At 47.3% G+C, this 25,000-nt stretch overlaps 1 protein-coding gene across 1 annotated transcript in view; it reads right to left on the bottom strand.

The window, feature by feature from the left end:
• The window catches only part of myo1d (myosin 1D), a 91,262-nt gene that overhangs the window by 58,927 nt on the left and 7,335 nt on the right, over window positions 1–25,000 (bottom strand). The window contains exons 2-11 of the mRNA XM_062526409.1: window positions 14,966–15,174; window positions 13,531–13,624; window positions 10,265–10,430; window positions 9,858–9,911; window positions 9,626–9,721; window positions 7,653–7,769; window positions 7,172–7,375; window positions 6,403–6,548; window positions 5,625–5,739; window positions 5,261–5,431 (exon numbers count right to left, since the gene is read on the bottom strand). Of these exons, the coding sequence (XP_062382393.1) occupies window positions 5,261–5,431; window positions 5,625–5,739; window positions 6,403–6,548; window positions 7,172–7,375; window positions 7,653–7,769; window positions 9,626–9,721; window positions 9,858–9,911; window positions 10,265–10,430; window positions 13,531–13,624; window positions 14,966–15,174 (1,372 nt within the window). The remainder of the gene's footprint in view (window positions 1–5,260; window positions 5,432–5,624; window positions 5,740–6,402; window positions 6,549–7,171; window positions 7,376–7,652; window positions 7,770–9,625; window positions 9,722–9,857; window positions 9,912–10,264; window positions 10,431–13,530; window positions 13,625–14,965; window positions 15,175–25,000) is intronic.

Genomic DNA, 25,000 nt, shown 5'->3' with positions numbered 1-25,000 from the left:
TAACACCCATCTGCATGAGGGAGAGGAACCAGGGGTGAGAGAGGAGGGCTGAGGGAAAGTTAGTGAGGGTGGGAGAGAAACGGATATGGCAACGGGTGGGTAACAGTAGCCAGTAGAAACAGTAAAAAGAGAGAAAGAGAAAGAAAAAGAGAAAGAGATGGAGAGAGAGGGATGTGGAGAGGGCGGAGAGACACAATGTATGTGACATAGAGCTCACAGCATAAAGGCCTGGGTCAGCAAAGAGCAGAAACTACAGTAGCAGAGGTGGAAAAGTGTGTCTTAAGTGCACAGGTAGAAGCAAAACACGGTCGAACTTTTAGTTTCTGAAGCTGGACTTTTCCAGCTCCGGAAACTAGAGATGGCAGCAGAATTCACCATATGGTCCCTACGTCATCAACACCATCATCACTATATCCTCAGAGAAGAACGGCAGGCTTAGGGCTCTTCATGACGCATCATGAAACAACTACTAAATAGTTGACGAATAGTTTTTCAAAATCATACAGTACAGAGGAATAAACAAGCATCAAGTGTAAACATGCTATCTCTCTCTCCCTCTTTCTCTCTCTGTCTCTCTCACACACACTAAAAACACACACACACACACACACACACGCACACACAGATACACACGTGTATTATAAACACAGTTTTAAAAAGCATTTTAAACTGCACATTAAAAAGCATATATCTTTCTTTCTCACTTTCTCTCTCTGTCTCTCACACACACACACACACACACACACACACACACGTCTCTCTCACACACACACACACACACACACACACACCAGATGTAGATTACAAGAATAGTCTGTTTAATCAGCACCTGGAGCTGTTGACTTGCTCTGTAATTGGAAGTGAGTGACTTAAAAGAGAATTCTTGCCGCGTAGCCCTGGCTCGCAAACAGACGAGTGAGACTTAACGAACACGCTCTCGCTGTCTCGCGGGTGTTCTGAGGTTGTGAAGAAGAAGTTTGAGTTCTCACTTCAATCTCACAGCCTCACCCCCACCCCACCCCCCTCAGGAAACCGGAAACAACACTTTTTTAGCTAATGAAAGCCAAACGGTTCGAAACCTCGTCTACTTTTGTCTACCCCAACTAGCTCAGACGCTGCTGTAAAACCTGACATGGCTGAAAGATAAAAAAGAGAGAGAGAGAGGGGGGGGGTAGAAGGGAGGGGAAAAAGAAATCAATGCATCCTAAAACAACCCCATCAAATTTCCCCCGTCTCTGCGGGGTTCAGGAGCGAGAGCGAGACCCCCACCCCCATACCCACCCCAACCCCACCCTCTCCGCCCCTCCGCCCTCCCTGTGCTCATTCGCAGCTCAATTTCACATTATCTCGCCACCTCCCTGGAGCAAACTATCACCAAAGGCTGGACGGGGGTCTCTGGTGACCGATACCGTCCAGCACATGTGATGTGAGCATAGCAGAACTCCAGGAGCACAGACTCCCTCCTCCACAAGGCAAGAAGACGAGGATGTGAGTGCTATAACAACTGTGTGCTATAATGCTCGGAGCACAGACAGATTGGCTTTTATGTTTTTTTTAAGATGCCACAGAGTCAAATAAATAATAAATAAACAAGGAAATAAATAAATAAATAAACAAAATGAATAGCTAGGCTTATTAAACCATCCCCGCAGACCTTGGCAGGCCTGAATGAAAGCAAAAAAAAAAAAATCACACATAAAAAGGAATTTCAAGGCGCTTCCGAAAGCAAAGGCATAAACATCGATGTTTAAAAAGCTTCTGGCCTTTGAAGCTGACGCCTGTGCCTGTGTGCTTTTGTGTGTGTGTGTGTGTGTTTGCAACTGTGTGTGAGACAGAGGAGAGACTGATCAAGCGGTTCCTTCCCTCTGTCTTTCCCGATGATGAAGGGACCCAAAGCGGGGGGGGGGGGTTCTGCGCGGAGGCCGGGACTGCGACTGCGAGAGCCGCGCTGCTATTCGCCGACGCGCCGTGACAGGCGGCTGGAACATACGGCGCTCATGTCAGCCGTCACAGCTCACAGCTAACCAGGAAGAGATAATAGGGAGAGGCGACGCCGCCGAACACACACTACAGATCTGTGTGCACGGGCTCAGCGACAGTGACACAGTGTACACACGCATGCAGTAACTAACGTAAACACACACACACACACAGACACACACACACACACACACACACAGAGTCTGTCTCTTTCTTGATCTCTGCCTCCTCCTTAATCTCTTCTCTCTCTCTCTCTCTCTCTCTCTCTCTCTCTCTCTCTCTCTCTCTCTCTCTCTCTCTCTCTCTCTATATATATATATATATATACGTATACACACACACACACAGTACATATCTTTCTCACACAAACACACACTCACACACTTACACACTCACACACTCACACACTCCTCGCTAGTTACCAAAAAAGAAACTGCATCGCAAAAAGCGCCTGGAGTCATTGCATCTGCAGAGCTCTTGCATACTTTGAATCATCCAAGGGTGAAAACGCTTTTTTTTCTTTCTTCCCTTGCCCTCTCTCTCTCCCTCTCTCTCTCTCTCTCTCTCTCTCTCCCTCCCTCCCTCCATCTCGCGCTCTGTCTGTCTCTCCATCCTTTTAAAAATGGAGACTGCAGGGAAAAGAGGTAGAGGCCGTGAAATGAGGAGAACTCACCCTGCTAAAATTGTCAGGAACTCTGGCCCAGCTTTCTGAAACATTAGCCACCCCTGAACTGTGCTGGAAAGTAGTTCACACTCACAGAGGGCACCTCACTCTGAGGCGTCTTAGAATACGCCTGTGTGCAAAAATAACTTTATTTAATGGAAGAAAGATGTCCTTGTCCCTTCTGCCAAAGAAGGACCACTCAAAGGACCACTCGTAGTTCCCTGGTCCAGTGTAATGTGGCTTTAGGTTCTAGATAGAACCACAGAGAGGTAAAGCTACAGACGTTCTACACAGTTCCCCAGAAGACATTCATGCAATATTAAATTGCATCGTGGTCTATATTGAACTACACTGGAGTACCGCTTCAGACGTACTGGATAGGTCCTGCTTTGTCCCCATTTAGAACGCATATGGAACACACGCCCATGTGGAACCATCTGAGGCTGGAAGGGTTCTTTGGGCCACTAGAACCAGTGGTACCCGGGATGAGAGCGCGAGAACAGACCCAGCTCCGGCTGTGGTGCCCGTGGGACTGCAAAGTGGATCAGTGGCGCGGCTCCTTTGTTCTGGTTGGCTGGCTGCGTGACACAGATACATCGCCGTACACACACCAGCCCCATTACTGCTCGTTGGCATTCTGAACTTTTGAAATCCTCCTCTCTCTTGTGTACACACACAGACACTCACACACACACTCTCTTTCTCTCTCTCTCTCACACACACACGCACGCACACACGCACGCACGCACGCACGTACACACGCACACACGCACACACGCACACACACGCACACACACACACGCACACACACACTCTCTCTCACACATACACACACACACACACACAAAGCCATTGCTATTCTCCTGGGCTGTGATGGGATGCTGCTGTTGGCCCTGATTTCCCTCATCCACGTATTGACCACGGATGCATTGTATTCCGTACACACACACAAGGGGACACACACGCGCCCTCAGCGTGCTCACACATACAAATACTCACAGTAACACACCGCTGCACCCCCCACGGACACACACACACACACACACACACACACACACACACACACAGCAGGGTGTCACTGAGCTGATGTAATTGTGCGGAGCTACAGAGATACCTCCAAAGCCGGGGCCCATCTCCTGCATGCTAAACGCCACACCGGCCAGGCTCATTATTCTGACTCCCAGAGAGGAGGCTGATTATTCATAGGCCCTGACACACACACTCACACATACACACACACACACACACACACACACGAGTCACGCCTCCTGAGGCTGCTTCTCTTCATCTCATCTTCTAAAGGTCCAAGAGGACGAAGTCTCTACACAAAGTCCACCCCTGGTCCATTTTGATGTCCTCTTAGGACCAAGGACATGGCTGCTGACTACCTTCTGCTAATGAAGACACCCCTTTCAATCAAACTCCTTTCCGTCTCCCTTTCCTCTCTATCTATTCTTTCCATGTTCCATATCCTCTTCCTGTTTTCTTCACCGTCTTTAACTCTCATTCACTTACACACTCTCTCTCTGTCTCTGTCTTTCTCTCTCTCTCTCTTGCGCTCTCTCTCTTTCTCTCTCGTGCTCTCAGTAAAATATGGACAAATCCACCACCCTCCTTCATCATCATCATCATCATCTCTCTCTCTCTCTCTCTCTCTGGTCAGTGTGGTGTTAAAATGATGGTGAGTCTGTCTGTCCGGTGGGGCAGAGGTGCGGTCCTGCAGTACTCGTGTCTCCTGGGCTGGGCCGTCATAATCACTCTGCTGTCCAGCACAGCACAGCCGGGCGCCCCCTCACTGGACCGGACGGAGCGGTGACTAAGGCAAACTGCTGAGCACGTTCCCAGAACAACAACAACGACGACGGCAACGGCAGCAGCAACAGTATCAGCGTCAGCGAGCCCGGGGGGCATTCCAGGTATCTGGGCATTCAAGGAACTGAGAGATTAATACTGGTGGTCAGCACGTCTCTGCCTCAAGCTTTCTCATCCCGCCTGTTGATGTTTGCTCTCTCTCTCTCTCTCTCTGTCAACTGCCCCCTCCCTCTCTTCTCTACCTCTCTCTCTCTCTCTCTCTCTCTCTCTCACTTTCTCTTCTCGCTCTCCTCCTCAGACTTCTTTATGGTTTAATCAGTATGCCCCTCCACACACGTAGACAGTTTGCTCTCGCGCTGTGGAGCCCAACGCCGAGGCAGTAGGACACCGGGTCTCAATGGCTCTCATTGGTCACAAGTGACATCACCTGCAGCAAAGTGTTGAGTCAGATTGGGGCAGCCTTTCTTGCCTGACTGCTGTCGCCCCCTAGTGTTCAGAAGCTGAAATATAGGTGAAAGGGCTCCTCTTAAGTTACACGGGGACATTCCATAAAATGAAATGTTCTTTTGTGCGTCTGCCCCAAGTGGGTTCCAAATTCCAAAGTCTCTGTCTGTGATCTAATGATCTAATCTTAGGTTGACTGCTTAACAGGGCCTGTTGAGTGTAAGTGGGTGTGTGTATGTGTGTGTCTGCACATTTGCGTGTGTGTGTGTGTGTGTGTGTGTGTGTGTGCTTGTACACATGTGTGTATGTAGCGAGTGTGTGTGTGTGTGTGTGGTGGGTGGCTTGGTGGGTGTGCCGTACCTTTCGGCTTTTGTAGTGGGCATGTTTGGCCAGCTTGCCGTTGAGCGCCTGCAGGAACATCTCGTCTGTGACTTTGCCCACGTTCATACAGGCCTCGTCCAGCACGGCGAAAATGCCCTTGTGCTGCTGCTCCACCAGGTCCACAATGATCTGATTATTAAAGTAGTCGATCTGAGAGAGAGAGAGAGAGAGAGAGAGAACATAAATTAAATATTTGATCATGAGCATGCTTTCATTTCTTGCTCATTTTGGTGTTGTTATGTCAAGGTTCCACATTAATATTAAATGTATGTATTGCCCCTTGACTTCAAAAAGAATCATTTGAGTGATGTTACTGTAGGTGTGGAACCAAGATTCTCCTCACATGTTTCCAGGGGATGCCTTCTCGCTGGTACTCCTCTTGTTCCTGTTTCAGCACCAGCTGAATGAAAAGCTGCTGCAGCTTCTCATTGCAGTAGTTGATACAGAACTGCTCAAAGCTGAGGCAGGAGGGGAAAAGAAAGAAATTAAGACAGTAAGAAAAAAGATAGACAGAAAGGAAGAAGTAAGTATAAAACACAGAGCTGTCGAGCTCAGAGATATGCAGCTCTTTGGAGTCTGTCTGTATTAAAGCATAACTCCACAGTGAAAACAGCCTAGGGCCTACTTACGGTAGTTGACCAGTTCAAACTTTTGATTGAGAGAAAAATTACACTGAGTGGGCTTATAGTGAAATCTAAGGGGGTTCGCTGATTTGAAGCTACTGGAACACATGAAGCCAGACAATTTGCTTCCCTCAGATGCAGTTATAACCTCTAGGGACCCTCACCACACTACCACAGTAGTGCAATTATATTTTGACCATGGTCAGTGGTATAAAATAGTGGTTGTTTTTTGATGTGCTAGCTGGCCCCCTTAGCTTTCACTATGAGCCCTTTCAGTGTTAATGCAAAAAAAAACGATCTTGCTCAGAACTCCACCAGTTAACGTAATTTTGCTCTCAAACAAATGTTTGAACTTGTTAACTACCGTAAATATACCCGAAGTTGTTTTTATGTGCGCTTTAAGTACACATTTTGAGAATTGTGCTTCAGGGTGAACTAACAGGACTCAGACCACAACATGGCCTGTTTCTTATCCCGGCAAAGAGAGCCGTGGCTGACCTGTTGTTCTGGAAGATCTCGAAGCCATAGATGTCCAGCACGCCAATGACCGTGTTCTTCCCATGCACCCTGGCGTCATAGTTCTTCACCTCAATGACGTCATTGATCCGTCCCACTATCCAGCAGAAGAGACGCTCATAAATGGCCTGAGAGAGAGGGAGAGAGAGAGACGGGGGGAGAGAGAGAGAGAGGGAGAGGGAGAGATAGAGATGGAGGGGGGAGTCATGAGACTACAACATTCCAACATTACACAGTGAGATAACCTACGTAAATGAAAAATTCCCCTCGCAAATTCCACCTAAATGTTGTAATGAATGCACAATAACCTACCTAAGTATTAAGTGATAAGCATCGTCATGATGTCATAGCATACAGTACCTACAGATAAGCATTATAAGATATGCTTTTTCCTACGAGTCTGATATTTAGGCTGCCTTGCCTGAGTCATTAAAGAAAGAAGATTATGTTCATAGTTGAACTGCTGACACTGCCACACATACCTTGAGAATGTGGGAGGAACAGTTTGAAGGGAAAAGGGTGAAGTGGAATTACTACAGAAGGGTTGAGGAGGACGATACCACGAGTAATGACAACACTGTTGCATTCTGACTGAATGGAAAGATCTATAAGCTGTTCATGGAAGTGTTTCTTTTTCTGTGTTTTTTTGTATTTAAATGAAAAAAAATCCAAGTAATACAAAAATCAAATGAATAAATGAATGTAAAAAGAGCTACTCAGACTGCTGCTGTGTGTGAGGGATGTCCAGTACCTTGGACAGGGCCTCCCGGCCGTAGCTGGCCTCCTGGGCCGTGTGCTGCTTGTCGATGATGTCCCGTCCGGTGGCCACGGTGCGGTAGAGCAGCGCCTTCTCCACGCTCTCCTCCTTGGTGGACAGCAGGTCGCCCAGGATGGCCACCAGCTTGGTGGTCTCGATCAGCGTCACGTCGCCGTCTGTGCCGAACTTCAGGTTGCCCTGGAGACGGAAGACAGGATCGTCACGTTTCCCTCTCAACCAACGCGCTCCGGGGTGACGAAGCGTCGGAAATCTGGGATCTCTGCTTTGGTGTCATTCCACTGACATTTCACTGAATGATTTAAATGGCCTGATCTTAGATCAGTGTGCCTACTCTGTGGGTGAATGACACCTAGCCCAAGATGACCCGTCATGACTCTGCCCCCTCCCCTCTATGTGGGGTGAATAGGACATGTGGGATGTGAGAACAGTGCAGAGCAGTGAAGCATTGCTTTACCAGATGAATGATGGCAGCCAGGATTTTGTAAACGGTTTGGATCTCTTCCGGTGTGAAACCGATCACCTTCATGGCATCGGCCACAGCTTTGAAATCAGCACCATCGTTAATGGAGGACTGAGAGAGAGAGAGAGAGAGAGAGAGAGAGAGAGAGAGAGAGAGAGAGAGAGAGAGAGAGAGGTTAACCAAAAAGCATTTCAAGTATCTCTCTTATACAAACACACACACACACACACACACAAACACACACCCACACACCATGCAGTGTTTACATTCCCATCTTCTTCCATAAAGACATCCAAGCGTAAGGAGGTGCTGTGTTTTTACCAGCGTCTGTGTTTCCCTGAGCGCAACTACCAGACAGCACACAGAAAGCACTAAAGTGCCTTCTAGGAGGAATAAAATGGCTGAATGGCATCTTGCTGGGCATTTATGGAACCTTATTAAGGCGTGTGAGAGACGTTTTCATGTTTCAGCGCTGCGAGCCTCGGTGTGCCAGACTGCTCCACACTGGTGGCACTGATTGAGGCCCAGCGTTTTTTTATAGGTCTGCAATCAAGAGAGCGGCACAGGGAGAGCTGACTCAGCAGCCAGACTTCTACACACACACACACACACACACACACACACACACACACACGTGCGCACACACACACACACACACACACACACACACAAGAGCACACACACACACACAGACACACACACACAAGAGCACACACACACACACACACACAGGAACTGCCAGGAAAAGAGTCGGCGAGAGACAGAGGGAGATGCCGCTAATTAATCCCACACCGCGACGCCGAAACTTTTTCTGCTGCCAAACGAGGCTTGTTTGGTACGGCGGGAACCACTGTTTTGGAAAAGAGATGGTGTGAGAGAGTGTGAGCGCGAGCGTGGCGGAGGGCCAGGTCCAAACACACAGGAAGCACATGGTGTTCTTGACACGCCCGCTCACGCAACAGCCGCCGACCGCTGCTCACCGCCCGCCACCACGCCACTCCATGACGTCATTTGTGTTTGTAGTTTGCCGTAAATGTGTTTTTGTCCACTTCATTTGCATGGTGTGCAAAACGTGCGTGTGAGAGAGAGAGACAGAGAGAGACGCGCCCGTCCGCATACACACAAACAAACACGTATGCAGTGTATTGACGAAGTGTAACAATGTTTGTAATGTCTGTATATGTTTATATTATTTTTAGTTTTATTGATTTGTTTAATTATTATTATTCCTGTGAACGCTTTGGCAATGCATCATATGGTTTGTCATGCCAATAAAGCATATTTGAATTGAATTGAATTGAGAGAGAGAGAGTCAGAGAGAGAGAGGGAGAGAGAGGAAGGGAGTGAGTAAGAAAGAGAAAAGTGGGTGTATGTAAATGGTCGAGGGGGTTTAACTCGTCAGGCTTAAGCCCCGGACCGCAGGGCTTATAGGGGCTGCCTCTGAATTTGCCTTGAGTTGTGCACAGCTTACATAAGGCTCCCACACAAACTCAACACGGCCGCATGTGTTCCATTTGCCATGAAAACCAGCGGGTTTTCCTTTCATGCAAAAATGTTATATGGGTGTGACCTCACACTACCCAACAACCCACGGGCAGGAAAAGGGCCAGTGGTATGGGTGGGTAAGTGAATCTGCAGCACGCACAGGCCTAGTTCTCATTTGCCAGAGACGAAGCCTCAACCTACAAAAAGCCCAATTTATACAGATGGGAATATGAATTGCCTAACGGTGACTTTTTTTTTTCTTCAACTTTGTCTTATCTGTCAAAGGGGATTTCTTTGGTCTTTTATAGTCTTACCTACAGTCATTAAAGGTCATGAAACACTTCATGGCGGGGTTTTATTGAGATAAAATCTCATCATATAGCAATCATGTGGTGGATTGTGTCATTTAAACCTCCTCATTGGGTGAAGGTCGGATGAAACAAACAGAGTGATAAAGGTGATAAACTGAACTGTGGTCGTACCTTGACCTGTCCACCGACTTTAATGTAGCTGTAGGCAGTGGAGTCCTTCTGGATGTGCAGAGAGCGCAGCAGAGAATCTGGAGCTCCCTTCACCAGCTGCTCAGCACACAAACATGGCATGACATGACAAAAACAAATATGGTAAATAGCCAAAGTCATAAAATAAATATGGGAAATATGTCTAAAACAAGCAAACAACAAACAAACAAACAAACAAAGTCAGTAAACTGACCTGGTAAAAAGAGTGAAAGCTTCTCTCGCCATCCTGCTGGAAGATGACTCTGGACTGAAATGAGATGACAAATGTTAGTGAAGCACTGATTGATGCTTGAGGTAATTACTATATTAGCTCAATGCAAACCCTTCAAAAGCAATGCATAAGGACATGATGAATGGCCATGTGATATTAGCCAACACAAACATCACGTGACACACCACACAATAGGACCACACATTCAGTCAGGTATGCTTCTGCTGAGCACAAAAAACTGTACACAGACACACCCCGTTCATATGAGCTGACAAACAAACATGCGCTGACGTTAATGGGCTTCAGCTGACTCTGCGTGAGCCCTATTGAAATCGGAAGCAGACAGTCCTCCGCCTCCCGAGCTCAAAACCTCCTTTGGTGCCCCCTACCTTCTCCAGCAGGTAGTTGTTGATATGGCCGCCGATGGGGTCTCCTTTGAAGTCAAAGTTGATGTCCATGTACTTGCCGAAGCGGCTGGAGTTGTCGTTGCGGTTGGTCTTGGCGTTACCGAAAGCCTCCAGAACACAGTTGGACTTGAGCAGCATGTTTTTCACCCTGAACAGAACGGGCAAAGCAAACAGAACAGTCAACATTTACAGCACTTTCAAATCCTCAGACAGCACTCACAAAACAATGATTTCAGCATTGGTACAGGCTTAACTCTGTGACTAGCAGTAGGCATTTCACATCATAGCAATGTGTCAAGCCAGAGCAGGGTTCACACTGATCAGCTGATTAAACCAGAAAACCCACACGACAGCTAGGTATTTACTGGTTAAAGTTAAAAGAAAAGAAACAAACGACCTCTAATGAGAAACAAAGGATGAGCGTTCTAACACAGAGATAATGAAAAACATTACAAATGAAGAAACAAAGGCCGGGTTTATTCCATGTGCTGTTAGCTCTGGAGTCAGTGGTGTGCTTGATCAGGCCCTGAGCTCTCAGCTGGACCAAAGCAGGCGTGAGTGTAGCGCTAGTCACACAACTCTACCTCTGGAGACCCTAAACGTTGCCAGCAGCTAAATGTTACAGCCACATGCGTGTGAGTGAGAATGTTTCTCTCTCTCTCTCTGTGTGTGTGTGTGTCTGTGTGTCTGTGTGTCTGTGTGTGCGTGTGCGTGTGTGTGAGAATGTGTGTGAGTGAGTGTGAGAGAGAGAGAGAGAGAGGCAATGAGACAGTGTGAGTGAGAGACAAAGATAGAAAGTGAGTCTGTGGGCCAGTGTGTGTGTGTGTGTGTGTGTGTGCGCATGCACGCATGTGTGTATGTGTGTACGAGAGCGGAATAAATCAGCCTCTCTCCCTCAAACAGTTCTGCCCTCATCCTGCTCTCTCTCTCTCTCTCTCTCTCTCTCTCTCTCTCTCTCTCTCTCTCTCTCTCTCTCTCTCTGACCCCGGCCCAAATGTGAGCATACCCATAAATCTCTGCTCTGTGACCTCCAGTAGCGCGTGCTTCCTGCCTGCAGCGCTGCCCCACTCACTGGTGCATTATTATGACCCGGCCTGAGAAGCCCTGAGACGCCCTTTACTGAGACACACTTTATTGAGACACCCTTCACTGTGACACCCTTTATTGAGACACCCTTCACTGTGACACCCTTTATTGAGACACCCTTTACTGAGACACCCTTTACTTTGTAAATACATTGTACACCCCTCTCCCACTTTCTCCATATCCCTCTCTCCATTATATCCCCTCTCCTCCTTTACCCATCTCTCCCTCTCTCTCTCCCATGATACCCTCCCTCCCTCTGTATCCATCTCTCTCTTTCCATTGTACACCTTTTTCTCCCTTTTTCCATCTCTCCCTCCATTTGGCGGAGGGGATACGGGACAACAGCTGCGGAGGAGCAATGAACAGAAGTGATCATCTGATCACAACAAGCAGCCCACAGAGCGCTCCCTTTGTACTGACAAACCCACACATGGGCCATGAGGCCAAACCCACATCAAACGGCCCATCTCTGCCCATGCGTGCCAGAGGATCTGATTTAAACAAGGTTGTGTTTACACTCCGCTGGATTATCCTCAACACAGAGGACTCCATCACAGTGCACTGTGTGTGTGTGTGTGTGTGTGTGTGTGTGTGTGTGTGTGTGTGTGTGTGTGTGTGTAGAGGTGAAAGCAGAAAGTCAGGAGTTGTTGCTACTGTACATGTACATATGAATCTTGAATGTTGAATCTTGGATCTTGGATCTTGGATCTTGGATCTGGAATCGAAAATCTGGAATCCGGAATCTGGAATCTGGAATCTTGGATCTTGAATCCTAAATCTTGGATCTTGAACGTTGCAGCTGTAAGTAGCCTCTCCAACACTTGTCTGCACAACGCTTTGGCTTCTCCGAACTCGCTACTGTCAGAGGCTGGCCTACATTTCACTACTTGTTAGTACCATTCTCCTTTGAGCTCCCCGTGATGTAACATTCCCTTTAACTCGCGTCGGGAAAAAAAAAACACTTCCGTAACTTCGTCTTCGATCCCCCCGCTGGCTCCCGAATAGCCATCCTTCCTGGTCTTTGAAGGGGCGAGCGCTCTGAAGAATGCTTATGATGTTTAGTTCTCTTGCAAATCCTCACAATACTGTCGCTGCGAGCAGGGTATTTCTGTCACTTGAGAGGGCGTATTGGCTTCAAAGACTGCTTTTGAAGCCACGGTGATGAAGAGAGAGTGAAAGCGGGAGAGAAAGAGTGAGAGACAGAGAGAGATAGTGTGTGTGTGTGTGTGTGTGTGTGTGTGTGTGTGTGTGTGTGTGTGTGTCTGTTCTGGAAGGGATGTGATTCATTCATGTTTGAAAATAAATGAAGGGGAGCTAATCTATTGGATTTGCTGCTTCTGCTCGGCCTGGAATTTCTCTCCCAGTCTCACCTCTGCTTTTTCAGCAGTTTTATTTATCACATACACAACAACCCATTTCAACAACAGCAGCAACAACAACACACACACACACACACACACACACACACACACTCACACTCACACACACACACACACACACACACACACACACACACACACACACACACACACACACACACACACACACACACACACGCACATGCACGCGCACGCGCACACACACCTCACTTGAATTTAGATGTTTGTTTTGACAAAAAAGGACTAACAACTGCCGTATCCAAACACTACTATCCAAACTCTATGCAAATATTTTAAGTCTTGACATCGCTTCCTTAAGGAGCAGAGGCTCCCAATGACAACTCCTAAGGAGCGATACTTAGAGGGTTGCTTTAGAGTCTTTATCAGTCCAGCAATCTGAGAGCCACAAACTCAGCTAATAAACATGTCCAAGACATCCATAAATCAGCACAATCACTCTCTCGTTGCTTAAGCTCTCTTGACTTAAGTCAGAATAGGGGCGTTCTGTCACGGCTGACATTTTAACAGCATCCTAACACTGTATGCTCTGTATGATACGGTCTACTATTCTTTTATTGTGGTGTTGACCAGTGACCAAGGAGTCTTTGGACCAGATGTTCAGTGAGCCATGTTTCCAGTCATTTTATTGCTGTGCAGTAAACAGAGAAGGTCATATTGATTTGGGGAACCAACACACACACACACAGGCACACACACACACACACACACACACACACACACACACACAACCACACCCACACCCACACACACACACACACTCACCTCTCCACCTCTGCTCTTTGGTTGGGGTTGGTGATAGCAGCGATGTATTGCATGATGTATTTGCTGGCCTCTGTCTTTCCAGCGCCACTCTCCCCTGCAACATAAAACCCCGCAATCAAACACGCCATGCAAACCCTTTATCTTTACGACCCACATTTCACACACAGCATGATAGACATCTCTATTATGGCAGCCAATATGAGCCTTTTGACTGTTATTATTAGGTTGGAAGAACAGGGCGGGTTATGGTGTGGCCTACATGAAAATAAACAGACAGGCTGAATAAACATTTGTGTTACAGCAAGGTCAAAGCATCAGCAATACTCTATGGTGACATTAGAGTGGGTGACGTATTGGCTTGCAGGGTAATATGAGTCTGTAGTTTGCCACATTGCTTTGACAGGAGCATGGATTTGCTCGAGGAGCAAGTCACAACATTGCAGCGCTTCTGCCACTAGATGGTGCTTCGCTAAGCAAATATTTGAGCAATGCAGTCAGAACTTGTGGTCACTGCTTGGATGGCCATCAGTGTGCGCTTTGAGCCCTCCAAATTGAATGTCTTCTGCTGCAAACCCTACTGTAAATAGCTTGAAATTAATTTCCCTTTTCAGCAAGCATGCACCCCGCCTAAAAAACACACAAATCTCAAACAGCCCAAGACGGTATAAAAAACGATGTCATTGAGTCACACAATTAAACTGCTATGCAAAGACAGCGACCACAGATTGAATATTTCGATTCGAACAAAGGCTTAGGAAACACAGAGGTCATTTGTTGCTGATGTTTTTGTGTTGAGTTGTTCTCATAACAGCCCAGCCCCAGATAGAGAGGACCTTACATCAGTTCAGAGACCGGCTGTCTGACCACACCACAGATATTTCACACGGAACAGATTGTGGAATGCCGAGGCCTGGAGACCTCCATGCAAAACAGCTCACAGATCATGTCTAACATGAAGTTGCTGAACGGATGAGACAACATATTGTTTTGACTCAAGACCAATAAATGGGCTATTCATTAACTTTCTGAGAGGTGGACAATCAGGATCTGTGTGAAAAAGGATATTTCACATGACGTTTCTGGTTGACTCGAGGAAAACATTATATTAAAGCTATATGATGCAATTATGATCAGGAGGTGAAATTTACATCCTGTTTGAACAAGATAGAAAACCACAGACCAAACCATGGACAAACATCAGATACAATAAAAGTCTCTCAATCATTTACTCTTGAAGTATCATTGCAATGTCTACTGTGACAGAGAGTTTCCTGGCTGTCAATTGCAAACTCTTGACCCTGAAACCATCTATAGGTTCACTCATATCTCATAGCCCCACGTCTAGAATATTCCAGAAAATGAGAGCTGCTAAAGGGCCTTTTACAGACATGTAAACAAAAAGAGAGAGAATAAAACGTTGGAGTCTGAGTTCTACCTGAGATGACAATACAGGTGTCCTTGTTCCTCCTCTTCATGGCTTTGTAGGCCGCGTCTGCGATGGCGAACAGGTGTGGCGGGCGCTCGTACAGCTCCCGGCCCTTGTACTGCTCGATCGTGTTGCGGTCATAGATGTTCATGGCACGGTAGGGGTTGACCGACACCACCACCTCCCCGATGTAGCTGTAGATGCGGCCCTTTTCAAACCTGAGTGGGACAGACAAAGGTCAACAAGAAAAACAGGTGAGCAAATATGATTTTGTTTTTAGAAACATAATCACACCATTTGTTGTATCTACCTGTAAAGCCTGAGGCCTAGATCAAGACAGAAGAACAAGACCTAACACAAGCTGTGTGATTCATGTGCATTACACAGTTACTGAGGCACTCTCCTGACTCAGCAACCTTAGCAGCTTCTTTGACACCAAAGTGATAACAAACTGAGGAAGAGATGACAGAAGTGGCTAACTACAGACACAAGGAAGGAATCCGGGAATGGGTGACCAATGGACCCATGTCAAACGAACACCATCACATCGGAAACAACTTCCCATTTTCCAAAGGCCTTATGAAAGGTGCGGATGTTTTTTCCAATGTGTAAATGTATGACATGAATTGATGCCTTCCTCTGGAAAATAGCTTGTGTTCTGATTTGAAGTCTTTCAGAAAAAGCAGCTCTCGTTTCTGCTTCTAATATCTACTGCCCCGAGGTCAAGCTTTTCAATATGTCAATAGGGTCACTGCAGATCATAACCAGGCTTCTGTTTGAGATCAGATTAATAATAATACCGTAGTAATAAAAATAATAATAATAATAATAATATTGTTATGACTAGCATATGTTGTACTCTGGGCTAAACTAAATTCCACTAGTATTTTGAGTTCTCAGATGTCCAGACCTGTCCTCAGAGGACTGCCCACAGAGGACACACTCAGCACTCAGGTATGTAATAACTTCAACACTGGCCTGCTAACAGCTTTAGGCTTAAGTGCAGCGACTGGGATGTTGACTGCACCGACTGGAATGTTTGTGGACTGGACGTCTTGCCCGGCAGAGGTCTTTTTTAAACAAATTCAAAACATCTTTAATTCCTTCCTGCATGCTTTGAATGTGACCAAATGTTAGCGCTGAGCCTCAGGAAAGTATTTTCTAGCGTTCGAGTCTTATTGCGATTCCCAAAAACTCTGTATGGCAATGACCTTCACTCTGAGGAGACAATTAAGAATGTCTTCACAGGATAATGTGACTAGAGAGTGGCTTGGGACACTCCAGTGAGCTGACATGTTTTTCAGGCGACGCTGCAGACGGCAGTGTGTCAGACGATAACAAAGGTAACGTCTGGGTTATGTTTTTTTCCCCCCTTCGGTGCCAGGGTAATCCACTTTAGCGCGTTCACGCTTAGAACCTTTTTTTTTCTCTCTCTAACCTCAACCTGTCGTTCTCCTCCCCTTTAGCTGACGATGAGCCACTGCTACTGCACCAGGTATTTACAGTATGCCGTTGAACACAGAAAAGGGTTTAAGCTGATTGCATAGGACTTAGCCTTTGGCAGGTGTGTGTCACAACGTAGTCAGAGAGTGAATAATGGGATCTCAAGGAGCAATGCAGTGTAAAGAAAGCCAAAAAAAAGTGATGATCTTTCGGCTAGTATGCTTCCATGTTATCGAAACTACAAACATTCTGCGGAAAGAGGAACAGTGGAAAAATACTTGGAGAGATGATTCCTAGCCCACATTCATTTTCATATTCATATTCATATTCACATCACCCAAGGGATTTCCAGGAAATCATGTATGGACGGGATATTTTAAACAACTGTATAAGCCAAACATTGCCCAACACAATCAATTGTTTTCATTCTCACAAATCCATTCTAATCCTCGCTGGAAAACAAATAAATATCCTTCAGCATGATAACAGATGCCACTGCCTTTCCTATCCTCGGCCGAGGTCACAGGCCCGCAAGACATCAGTGGCGTGACTGTCATAACACTTGCATGGGTGTGTGTGTGTGTGGGTGGGGGGAAACACTGGTTGCTTTCTGCACACTCACACATCATCCGTGTATTTGGCAACATGCGAAGAAGGTGGTACTAGCCACACTGCCAGGTGTGTGTTGAAATGTTTACACACACAAACACACACACACGCACGCGCACGCACGCACGCACGCACGCACGCACGCACGCACGCACGCACGCACGCACGCACGCACGCACGCACACACACACACACACACACACACACACACACACACACACACACACACACACACACACACCCACCTCAGCTAGAGGGAGATGATGTTACCCGAAGCCCCTGGGGGTGAAGGCCTCATTTCCTTCCTCTCCTGAGAAGACCTGGGTCACCTCCCTTCTCCCTCTCCCTCTCTCTCTCTCTCTCTCTCCACCCCTCCTCCCCTGAATAATGCCCCCTTTCTTCTCGCTGGGCTGCGACTGCCAAAAGCCCCTCGCTGCTCCATCCTGCCCAGCCCGGAGCCTCAGCTACTTTGAAAGCTCTCCTAGAAACACAGCTAGCGCCTGTTAGCCTTTAGCATAGTTCCTCTCCAGAGGCTGGTGAATCCACAGTTGGTTCATGTGGCAGCCAGACACACACACACACTGACACACACACACACACACACACAAAACATATATATAGGAAATTCCTCTCTCTCTCACTCTCTTTCTCTCTCTCTCTCTACTTCAGATAAAGGGAAGCATTTTGCTAACCAGCGGCTGCGTTTATTTAGCATGTTAAGTAAGTCTGTGAGAGTGGGGGGAACCACACCCGCTGCCTCCAGCCGCTCAGCTTCCTGGATTACACGCAGACTGAGGAGTCATTCGTGTATCAAAGCGATGTGCAATTACTCACGGCCATTGTGTGTTCAGCTGATCGACCATGAGTGTTCTCTCTGTCACTCACTCACTCACACACACACACACACACACACACACACACACACACACACACACACACACACACACACACACACACACACACACACACACACATACACACACACACACACTGCAAAATGCAGCAGTGAGCTCATTTACCTCCCACTGGCTAATCCAAACACACTCCGTTTTGTGTGTCAGTGTGTGTGTGTGTGTGTGTGTGTGTGTGTGTGTGTGTGTAGTTTGTGTGTGTGTGTAGTTTGTGTGTGTGAGGCCTCCTGTGTCGATGACATCCTTGGAGCCCGTGACTGTAACAGAGAGGCGGCCTGATGTGGCGTGGCATGGTGCGGTGGCACGGCCCTGGCACTAGCACCGACAGCCGGCTGGCAGGCCGGAGCAGAAAGCTTCTTTTGTGCCTCGCGTCCAAGCAGCAAGCAGGGACAGGCCTGCTCCATTGTTCCCGTGGTCAGTTGTGTGTATATCTATGGGATTGTGTGGGTGTGTGTAGTAGATGTGTGTATGTGTGCCTTGGGCAACCACCTCCAAGGCCCCTCCTCTCTGCCCTGCTCTCATAGATCTGTCGGCTTCTGACACAATGCACACCCTAAAACTGGCCAGCCACACTGAGGTCAGCTGTTCTGTGCGACCCACAGCTCAATTTCTTCACAACAGGAGCAGCAGCCGATCTGAAGTCAGTTTAAATTAACTGTATTCTATTCAATCATAGCAGGGGTCTTCAACCCTCTAGCCACCGATAGCTAAGTTGCATAGACAGTAAAAGATCACAGTGATCACATGATTGCATGAATAGAAGACTCATGGGTAGCCTACAGTATGTGTTTTTTTACAAACGAATAAAAAACACATTTTCTACATTCTATTTATGCTTATGTAACCTATCAGACGTGTTTTGGAAGAGGGAAAAAATGCTTCAGATGAAATAATTTGGCTGACCCCCTGCAGTACCTCCGTGGACCCCCAGTTGAAGATGACCAAATTCGAGCATTGCTGTCTGCTATGGGGCCTGTTCTGTTCTAATGACATGATGAACACTAGACCGTAAAGCATCCAGTGAAGATGAGTCCATAAAATATTTTCATTGATGTGTGATGTGACATCAGTGTTTTCTGACAACGTGTCATAAAGAGCAGCACTGGGCCATGAATTTGCAGTCTGCACATCCGCTGGGGGACCAGAAGATGGAATAAAAACATCACCCTCATCACAAAGGAAGACATAAATAAAAACCAACCACCGGGTCGTGAAACCTAAGTGTCGCTCTCAGGAGGGATGTTCGCGAAGAACCCGACACACAGTCACGCGCCAGACAACATATCATTACAGCTCGCCCTTCTCATTTTCATGTTTCGGACGGGGCTTGCCGTGTCGTGCCTTCACCACACGGAAACACACAAGGGCTACAGTGAGAAAGGTAGCTACACCAACCATCTGTTGTTAGCACCCTTGAGGCTACAAACTTCCACGCCAGTGCTGCTAACCCCCCTCTCCTCCATCTTCTTCTCCTCCTCCTCCTCGTTGTGTCAACACAGCAGTGTAATAAAGCCTGTGGATTGGTGTTTCCCCCGCAGTCTCCAGACTCAAATGTGTGTGTGTGTGTGTGTGTGTGGATTGGTGTTTTTTCCCCCAGTCTCCAGACTGTACTGTATAAATAGATTTGTGAGTCATGGGCCATTTCCACAGCAGTCCTGCAATCAGGAGTCATCTGCCCCCCAAAAAACAACAGCAATGGGCCGTGTAACGTCTGGGAGATGCATCGCAGACAGCCACAGGAGAGAGAGAGAGAGGGTGGGAAGAGGGAGAGAGAGAGAGAGAAACAGAGAGAAATAGAGAGAGATGGTTTGTTTGCCTGTGTGTGTGTGGTGTGGTGAGTGTGTGTATGTGTGTGTGTATGTGTGTGTGTGTGTGTGTGTGTGTGTGTGTGTGTGTGTGTGTGTGTGTGTGTGTGTGTGTGTGTGTGTGTGTGTGTGTATGTGTGTGTGTGTGTCTGTGTGTCTGTGTGTGTCTGTGTGAAAACACTGAGGGTCATCATCAGGGGCCTCTCTGCCTCAGTGAGGGCTTGACCTCCCGAAGGAGAGGACACCAGGAACAGAAGTCCTCAGTTCAACTCTCTCTCTCTCTCTCTCTCTCTCTCTCTCTCTCTGTCTCTCTCTCTCTCTCTCTCTCTCAGGGGCGGCCATGTCTGCTGAGGTCATGGGCGAGACGTTTTGGGAGAGGCAAGGAGCTCGCTCGGGAGACGTCTGAGAAAGAGAGGTGGGAATTTTTGGGGGGAATTTGTGCAGTGAGGGAAAATTTAGCAGAAAAGATAAGATCATGGACTCAGAGCTAAGAACTGGCCTCTCACAGCACTAGGTATTTGGCCCTCAAAGACAAACGAGAAGAGAAACAAGGGAAAATACTGCAATGCTATCAACAGCAATGCAAAGTAAGATTCGGCTGGAATTTACAACATAGCTAGCAGATGAAACACAGAGTACAGCCATGCACAGCAACACATTTTCCTGTTTTCAGAGAAGCCTTCACAACAGATATTGGAACAAGGCACTAACAAAACCCATGGCACACACCTAACTGCAGGACCTTATATGAAACTCATACGCAATTACTACAGTTTAATTTGATGGCCTTCTTTGTACTACTATTCTAGTATAGGCTATTCAATATTCTACTATGTACAGTAATATGCAACTTCAACATGATGGGATTATCTATGGAACCATCAATCTTTAGAGGGTAACACTTTACTTGAAGGTATCTACATAAGAGTGACATGACACTGTCATGACACATGAACCCTAACCCTAACTTGTCATAACAAAAAAGAATGACACTTAATGACAGAAGCATTATATCATAAACCTTTATGACTTGTTCATAATGTTTATGACACATTCACAACAGTGTCATGTCACTCTTATGTACCTTCAAGTAAAGTGTAATAGACATACACGCAGCACACATAGACACAACTAGCCAATAGCCTCAGGGAGCCACAAAGGAGAGGAAGCCAGCTAGTCGGGAGCTAATGGGTTAGCCTCTGAGGGCAACAGAAGAAAAGTGTGACGCGTAAGGGCGGTAGCACACTAGCGTCTCAAGAGGCCGACGGTGGGAAGTGTTCAAGGGGCGCCCTCCAGTGCACCGTGCCTGGCTCCCCTGTTCCCGGCAAGCAGCCCCTGGGAGGGGCTCTGCAGCTGGACGGAGATCAAGGCCGCAGGCCCAAGCAGTCCGTCCAGCCAGACGCACTTCCCCACACAGCTGGGCACACTTAAGCTCCCGCTCCCTCTCCCTCTCTCTCTCTCTCTCTCTCTCTCTCTTTCTCTCCCTTTCTCTCACTCACACACACACACGCGCACACACACACACACACACACACACACACACACAAACACACTCTTTCTAAGCTCTTAAAAGTCTTGCTTAGTCTTCATCTTGATATTTATAAGCTCGCGCTCCTCTGATGCGAGGGCAGGGCCCTGTGTAAACATGAAAAGCCCAAGACCAAAACAGGTGAAAAAAAAACCCAGCTAAACATTCAAGGCGAAGAATTTCTGCTGACCTCCAGGAAAACGTTGTGATAGTTTACTTCAGCTAACAACGATCGCCACATCTGTCCTCGAGCTGCAGCGAAAGATTAAAGTCAGAGCTCAATGGCGCTAAAACCAAATTAAAAGTCACTCACAAGCGTCAATCTGTCTAGTGGGGGTTTACAGTCATTTTCTTTCTTGTGTAATTCTGCTTTTGAAAGTGATTCTTGGAAAACATCTAAATCTCATTTTCAAACCTCCCTCTCTATGACTACCAGTTGTACTCCCAGTGATAGCAGACAACAAAGACTGTGCTATTACAGTAATCGAATCAAATTTCAATTCTAATTGTGACTTGCAACAATTATGTTAACAAACATAGAGTTAGATGGATCCAGCAGATCCTTTCCATTACAGTTCCAACTATTGTACAGCTATTATGTATATTTAAAAAAAATTGTATCTTTTTCTGTTTAGTTTAATTTAATGAAAGTTTAGAAAAATGGATGGACATTTCCAAAATCATTGAGTAATTGTGTTAAATAATCATGATTGTAATATTGACCAAACTAATGGTGATTATGATTTCTGTCATGACGGAGAGTGGCCTTAGATCGTAGGGGACAGGACGGTGAGCAGTCCCAGTGCTGATTCAAGGCTTTTGCTTGGCTGACGGGGACCCCCATGCTCAGCCCAAACCAGAGAGAGTCACAGCCAGATCAGAGAAGACTGGAGCATTTTTAGAGATGTGGATTATAGACAGCGTCACGGATAAATGCAGGTTCCAGTCACTCTGGGTGGGACTACCTCGTGGTTATTTGTCCGTGGTTAACAAGGGTGGAGTGACACTGGTAATGTTCTCTTGCACAAGTGCAGATCCAGATTTGTGCAGAGAGTGAGTGAGAGAGAGACCGAGTGAGAGAGAGAGAGAGAGAGAGAGTCAACTTTGACTCATCCAATTCACTCACAGTGTGTTGAGTTTAACTAAGCACAAGGAAGGATGAAAACGTGTGTGTGTGTGTGTGTGTGTGTGTGTGTGTGTGTGTGTGTGTGAGAGAGAGAGAGACAGCCAGAGAGAGAGAGTCAACTTTTACTCATTCGATTCATTCAGTGTGTTGAGTGTTAACTAAACACAAAGGATGAAAACGTGTGTGTGTGTGTGTGAGAGAGAGAGAGACAGACAGAGAGAGAGATTGAGAGAGAGAGTATTTTTCGAAAGCAAGAGATGCCTTATTAAAGCACAGCCACAGCCTTGAGCCCCCACAACTGTATCCTCGCAACGAGCGCGCTTTATCAGTGAGCCAGCAACACAGAGATAATCTGGCACTGATCCTCTGTTATCCAGCTTCACAATTTACCATCAAGCAACCACCCATGCCACACCACCCACAGCTTAGCACAAGGCATGCTGGGTATGACCCAACTAAACCGTTTTATGGCCTTACTACATACCCTGTGCTGACATGCTATTCAGTTATGATTGTTGACTCTGCAGTTCAGCCTTGTCCGACCAACAGTATCAGCGTAACTAATTATTAACAAATGTCAAAATAGGTGTGGTGATCGTTTAGAGTTTGAAATAACTGGTGAGGATGAGTGTTTTTCCCCTTCTGATATAAACATTAAATGCTGCATGTCTTGTAGGCCATAAAACGCCGTTCTAGGATGATGGCTGAAGGGGGGGGGGGGTTCAAATATGACGAACTGCAGGAGGATAACATGGAAAAGGGCTTGTAGCCGACGCCGTCGTGTCATTTTTTTGGACTCCCGAGTCGTTAGGCAGCCTTTGAACCCCGTCCCCGCCGCGGCCCCCATCTCGCGCGTGGGCCCCGTCCGCCCCGGCCGCGGCCTCCTCCTCACACATCTGGGAGTTGCATTATGGGATTTTCTGCCAGCTCCGTGCGCTCATCGAAACGCTAAACAGGAGCTCCCCGCCGCCGTGGGTGACGGGGCTCTAAAAGCTTAGCACTCCCGACGTCCGCAGCCAAACAGACCAATCAATCTTCCCCCCGGGGCGGATAGGGTCTGTCTGCTGGCTCCTGGACTCACAGCTGGCCACAGCTTTCTCAATTAGATTCACTCCGGTCCTCTGGTCCCAGATTCTCTCATTCTTTTTCTCTCTCTCGCTCTCTTTCTCTCTCTCTCTCTCTCTCTCTTACTTTCCCTCTCTAACTCTCTCCTCCCGCAACCTACTTCTCTCTCCAGCGACTCCGTGCCGGCCAAGCCAAGAGATATATGAGCAACGACGCGATGTGTTGGACGAGCAAACCTCCGCTAGTCTTTCAAGTGGCTAAATAAAAGAAGAAGAAGGACGGGAGGGGAGGGAGCACAGGCACGCAACGCTAGTCTCCTTTGAAGTCTCAATAGCTGATGTTGATAGTTTGAAGGTCACGGCCCCCCAATTGTGACTTCCCATTCTCACTCCAAAACATGGGGGAAGTATTGACTTGAGTTACAGCGACTGCTAACGTCCTCAGCCATGAAAGTAGCATGCTTGCTGCGTTAGCGATTGCTGCGTTAGCGCTCCCAAATCAAGGGGAAATGAGAGCCAGGAGTGAGCATCTAGCCTTGGCCTGAGAGCTGAGATAGATAATTGGGTTATTTTACTGTGGATGCCCCAGCCCTCACCCTACCCCACCCCATCCCCATTGTCTGCAGGAGACAGGAGACGCTTTTGTGTCCGCCACGCCCTCACTCTAGGGATGGGATGGAGGGCTGACGAGGAGAAGAAAGGGAAGCTCGCTGTCTTTTTTCCTCTCTTTTTTTGTTTGGGTCCTCAGATACTGTTTCGGAATCCAATAAAAATGACTGAAGGGGATCTGGTGTTGGAGCCGGGGGCCCGGGGCCTGTGGCTGAGGCCATTCTCACTTTAGCACATCACCCCAAAGCTGACGCTACGGCTTAAGGAGAAGAAAACAGATGTGATGATGGTCTAGCCAGAGAGAGAGAGAGAGAGAGTGAGAGAGAGAGGGAGGGAGAAAACGAGCGAATGAGTGAAAATATACACAGCAAAAGACAAAAATGACGAGGCCATCCAACAGACGCAGACGTTAGTCAGCATGCTATTCAGGGAGCGTTCTCCGGTTTCGATCAGGGTAAAAAAGAGGGCAGGGACAAGCTGAAAAACAGACTGACAGGGGAATAGAGGGGCGGGCGGGTGGGCAAGCCGGGTGAAAAAAAAGAGTGACACAAACCACATCGATTGGGAAATGGGAGTGCGCTTAACCCGAGGAAAGAACCAGAGGTGGCGGTAAGCCTCTGTACGGACAGAGAGGTCAAAAACGAGGGATGACGGAGAGAGTCTGTGGATGTATGAGGGTTTTCCCACCTGACCCATGCTTCCTCCTACCGGAGAGGGAAAAAAAGAGAACGGGAACTGAATCGTGAGTGATGTCATGGCTGCTCAGCACAAAAGCCTGACTCACAGCACTCACAGTAGCTGACTAATGTTCCTGGAAGTACACCGACTGCATTACAGCCTCTCTCTCTCTCTCTCTCTCTCTATCACTCTCTTTCTTTCTGCCCCTTATCAACCTGTCTCACATGTCCCCTGGCCACAGTTCCTTGTTGAAATCCAAATCAACAGCGTG

This window comes from Sardina pilchardus, chromosome 22, assembly GCF_963854185.1.
Source record: "Sardina pilchardus chromosome 22, fSarPil1.1, whole genome shotgun sequence".
Classification (NCBI taxonomy): Eukaryota; Metazoa; Chordata; class Actinopteri; order Clupeiformes; family Clupeidae; genus Sardina; species Sardina pilchardus.
This window is presented reverse-complemented; position numbering and strand designations above follow the sequence as displayed.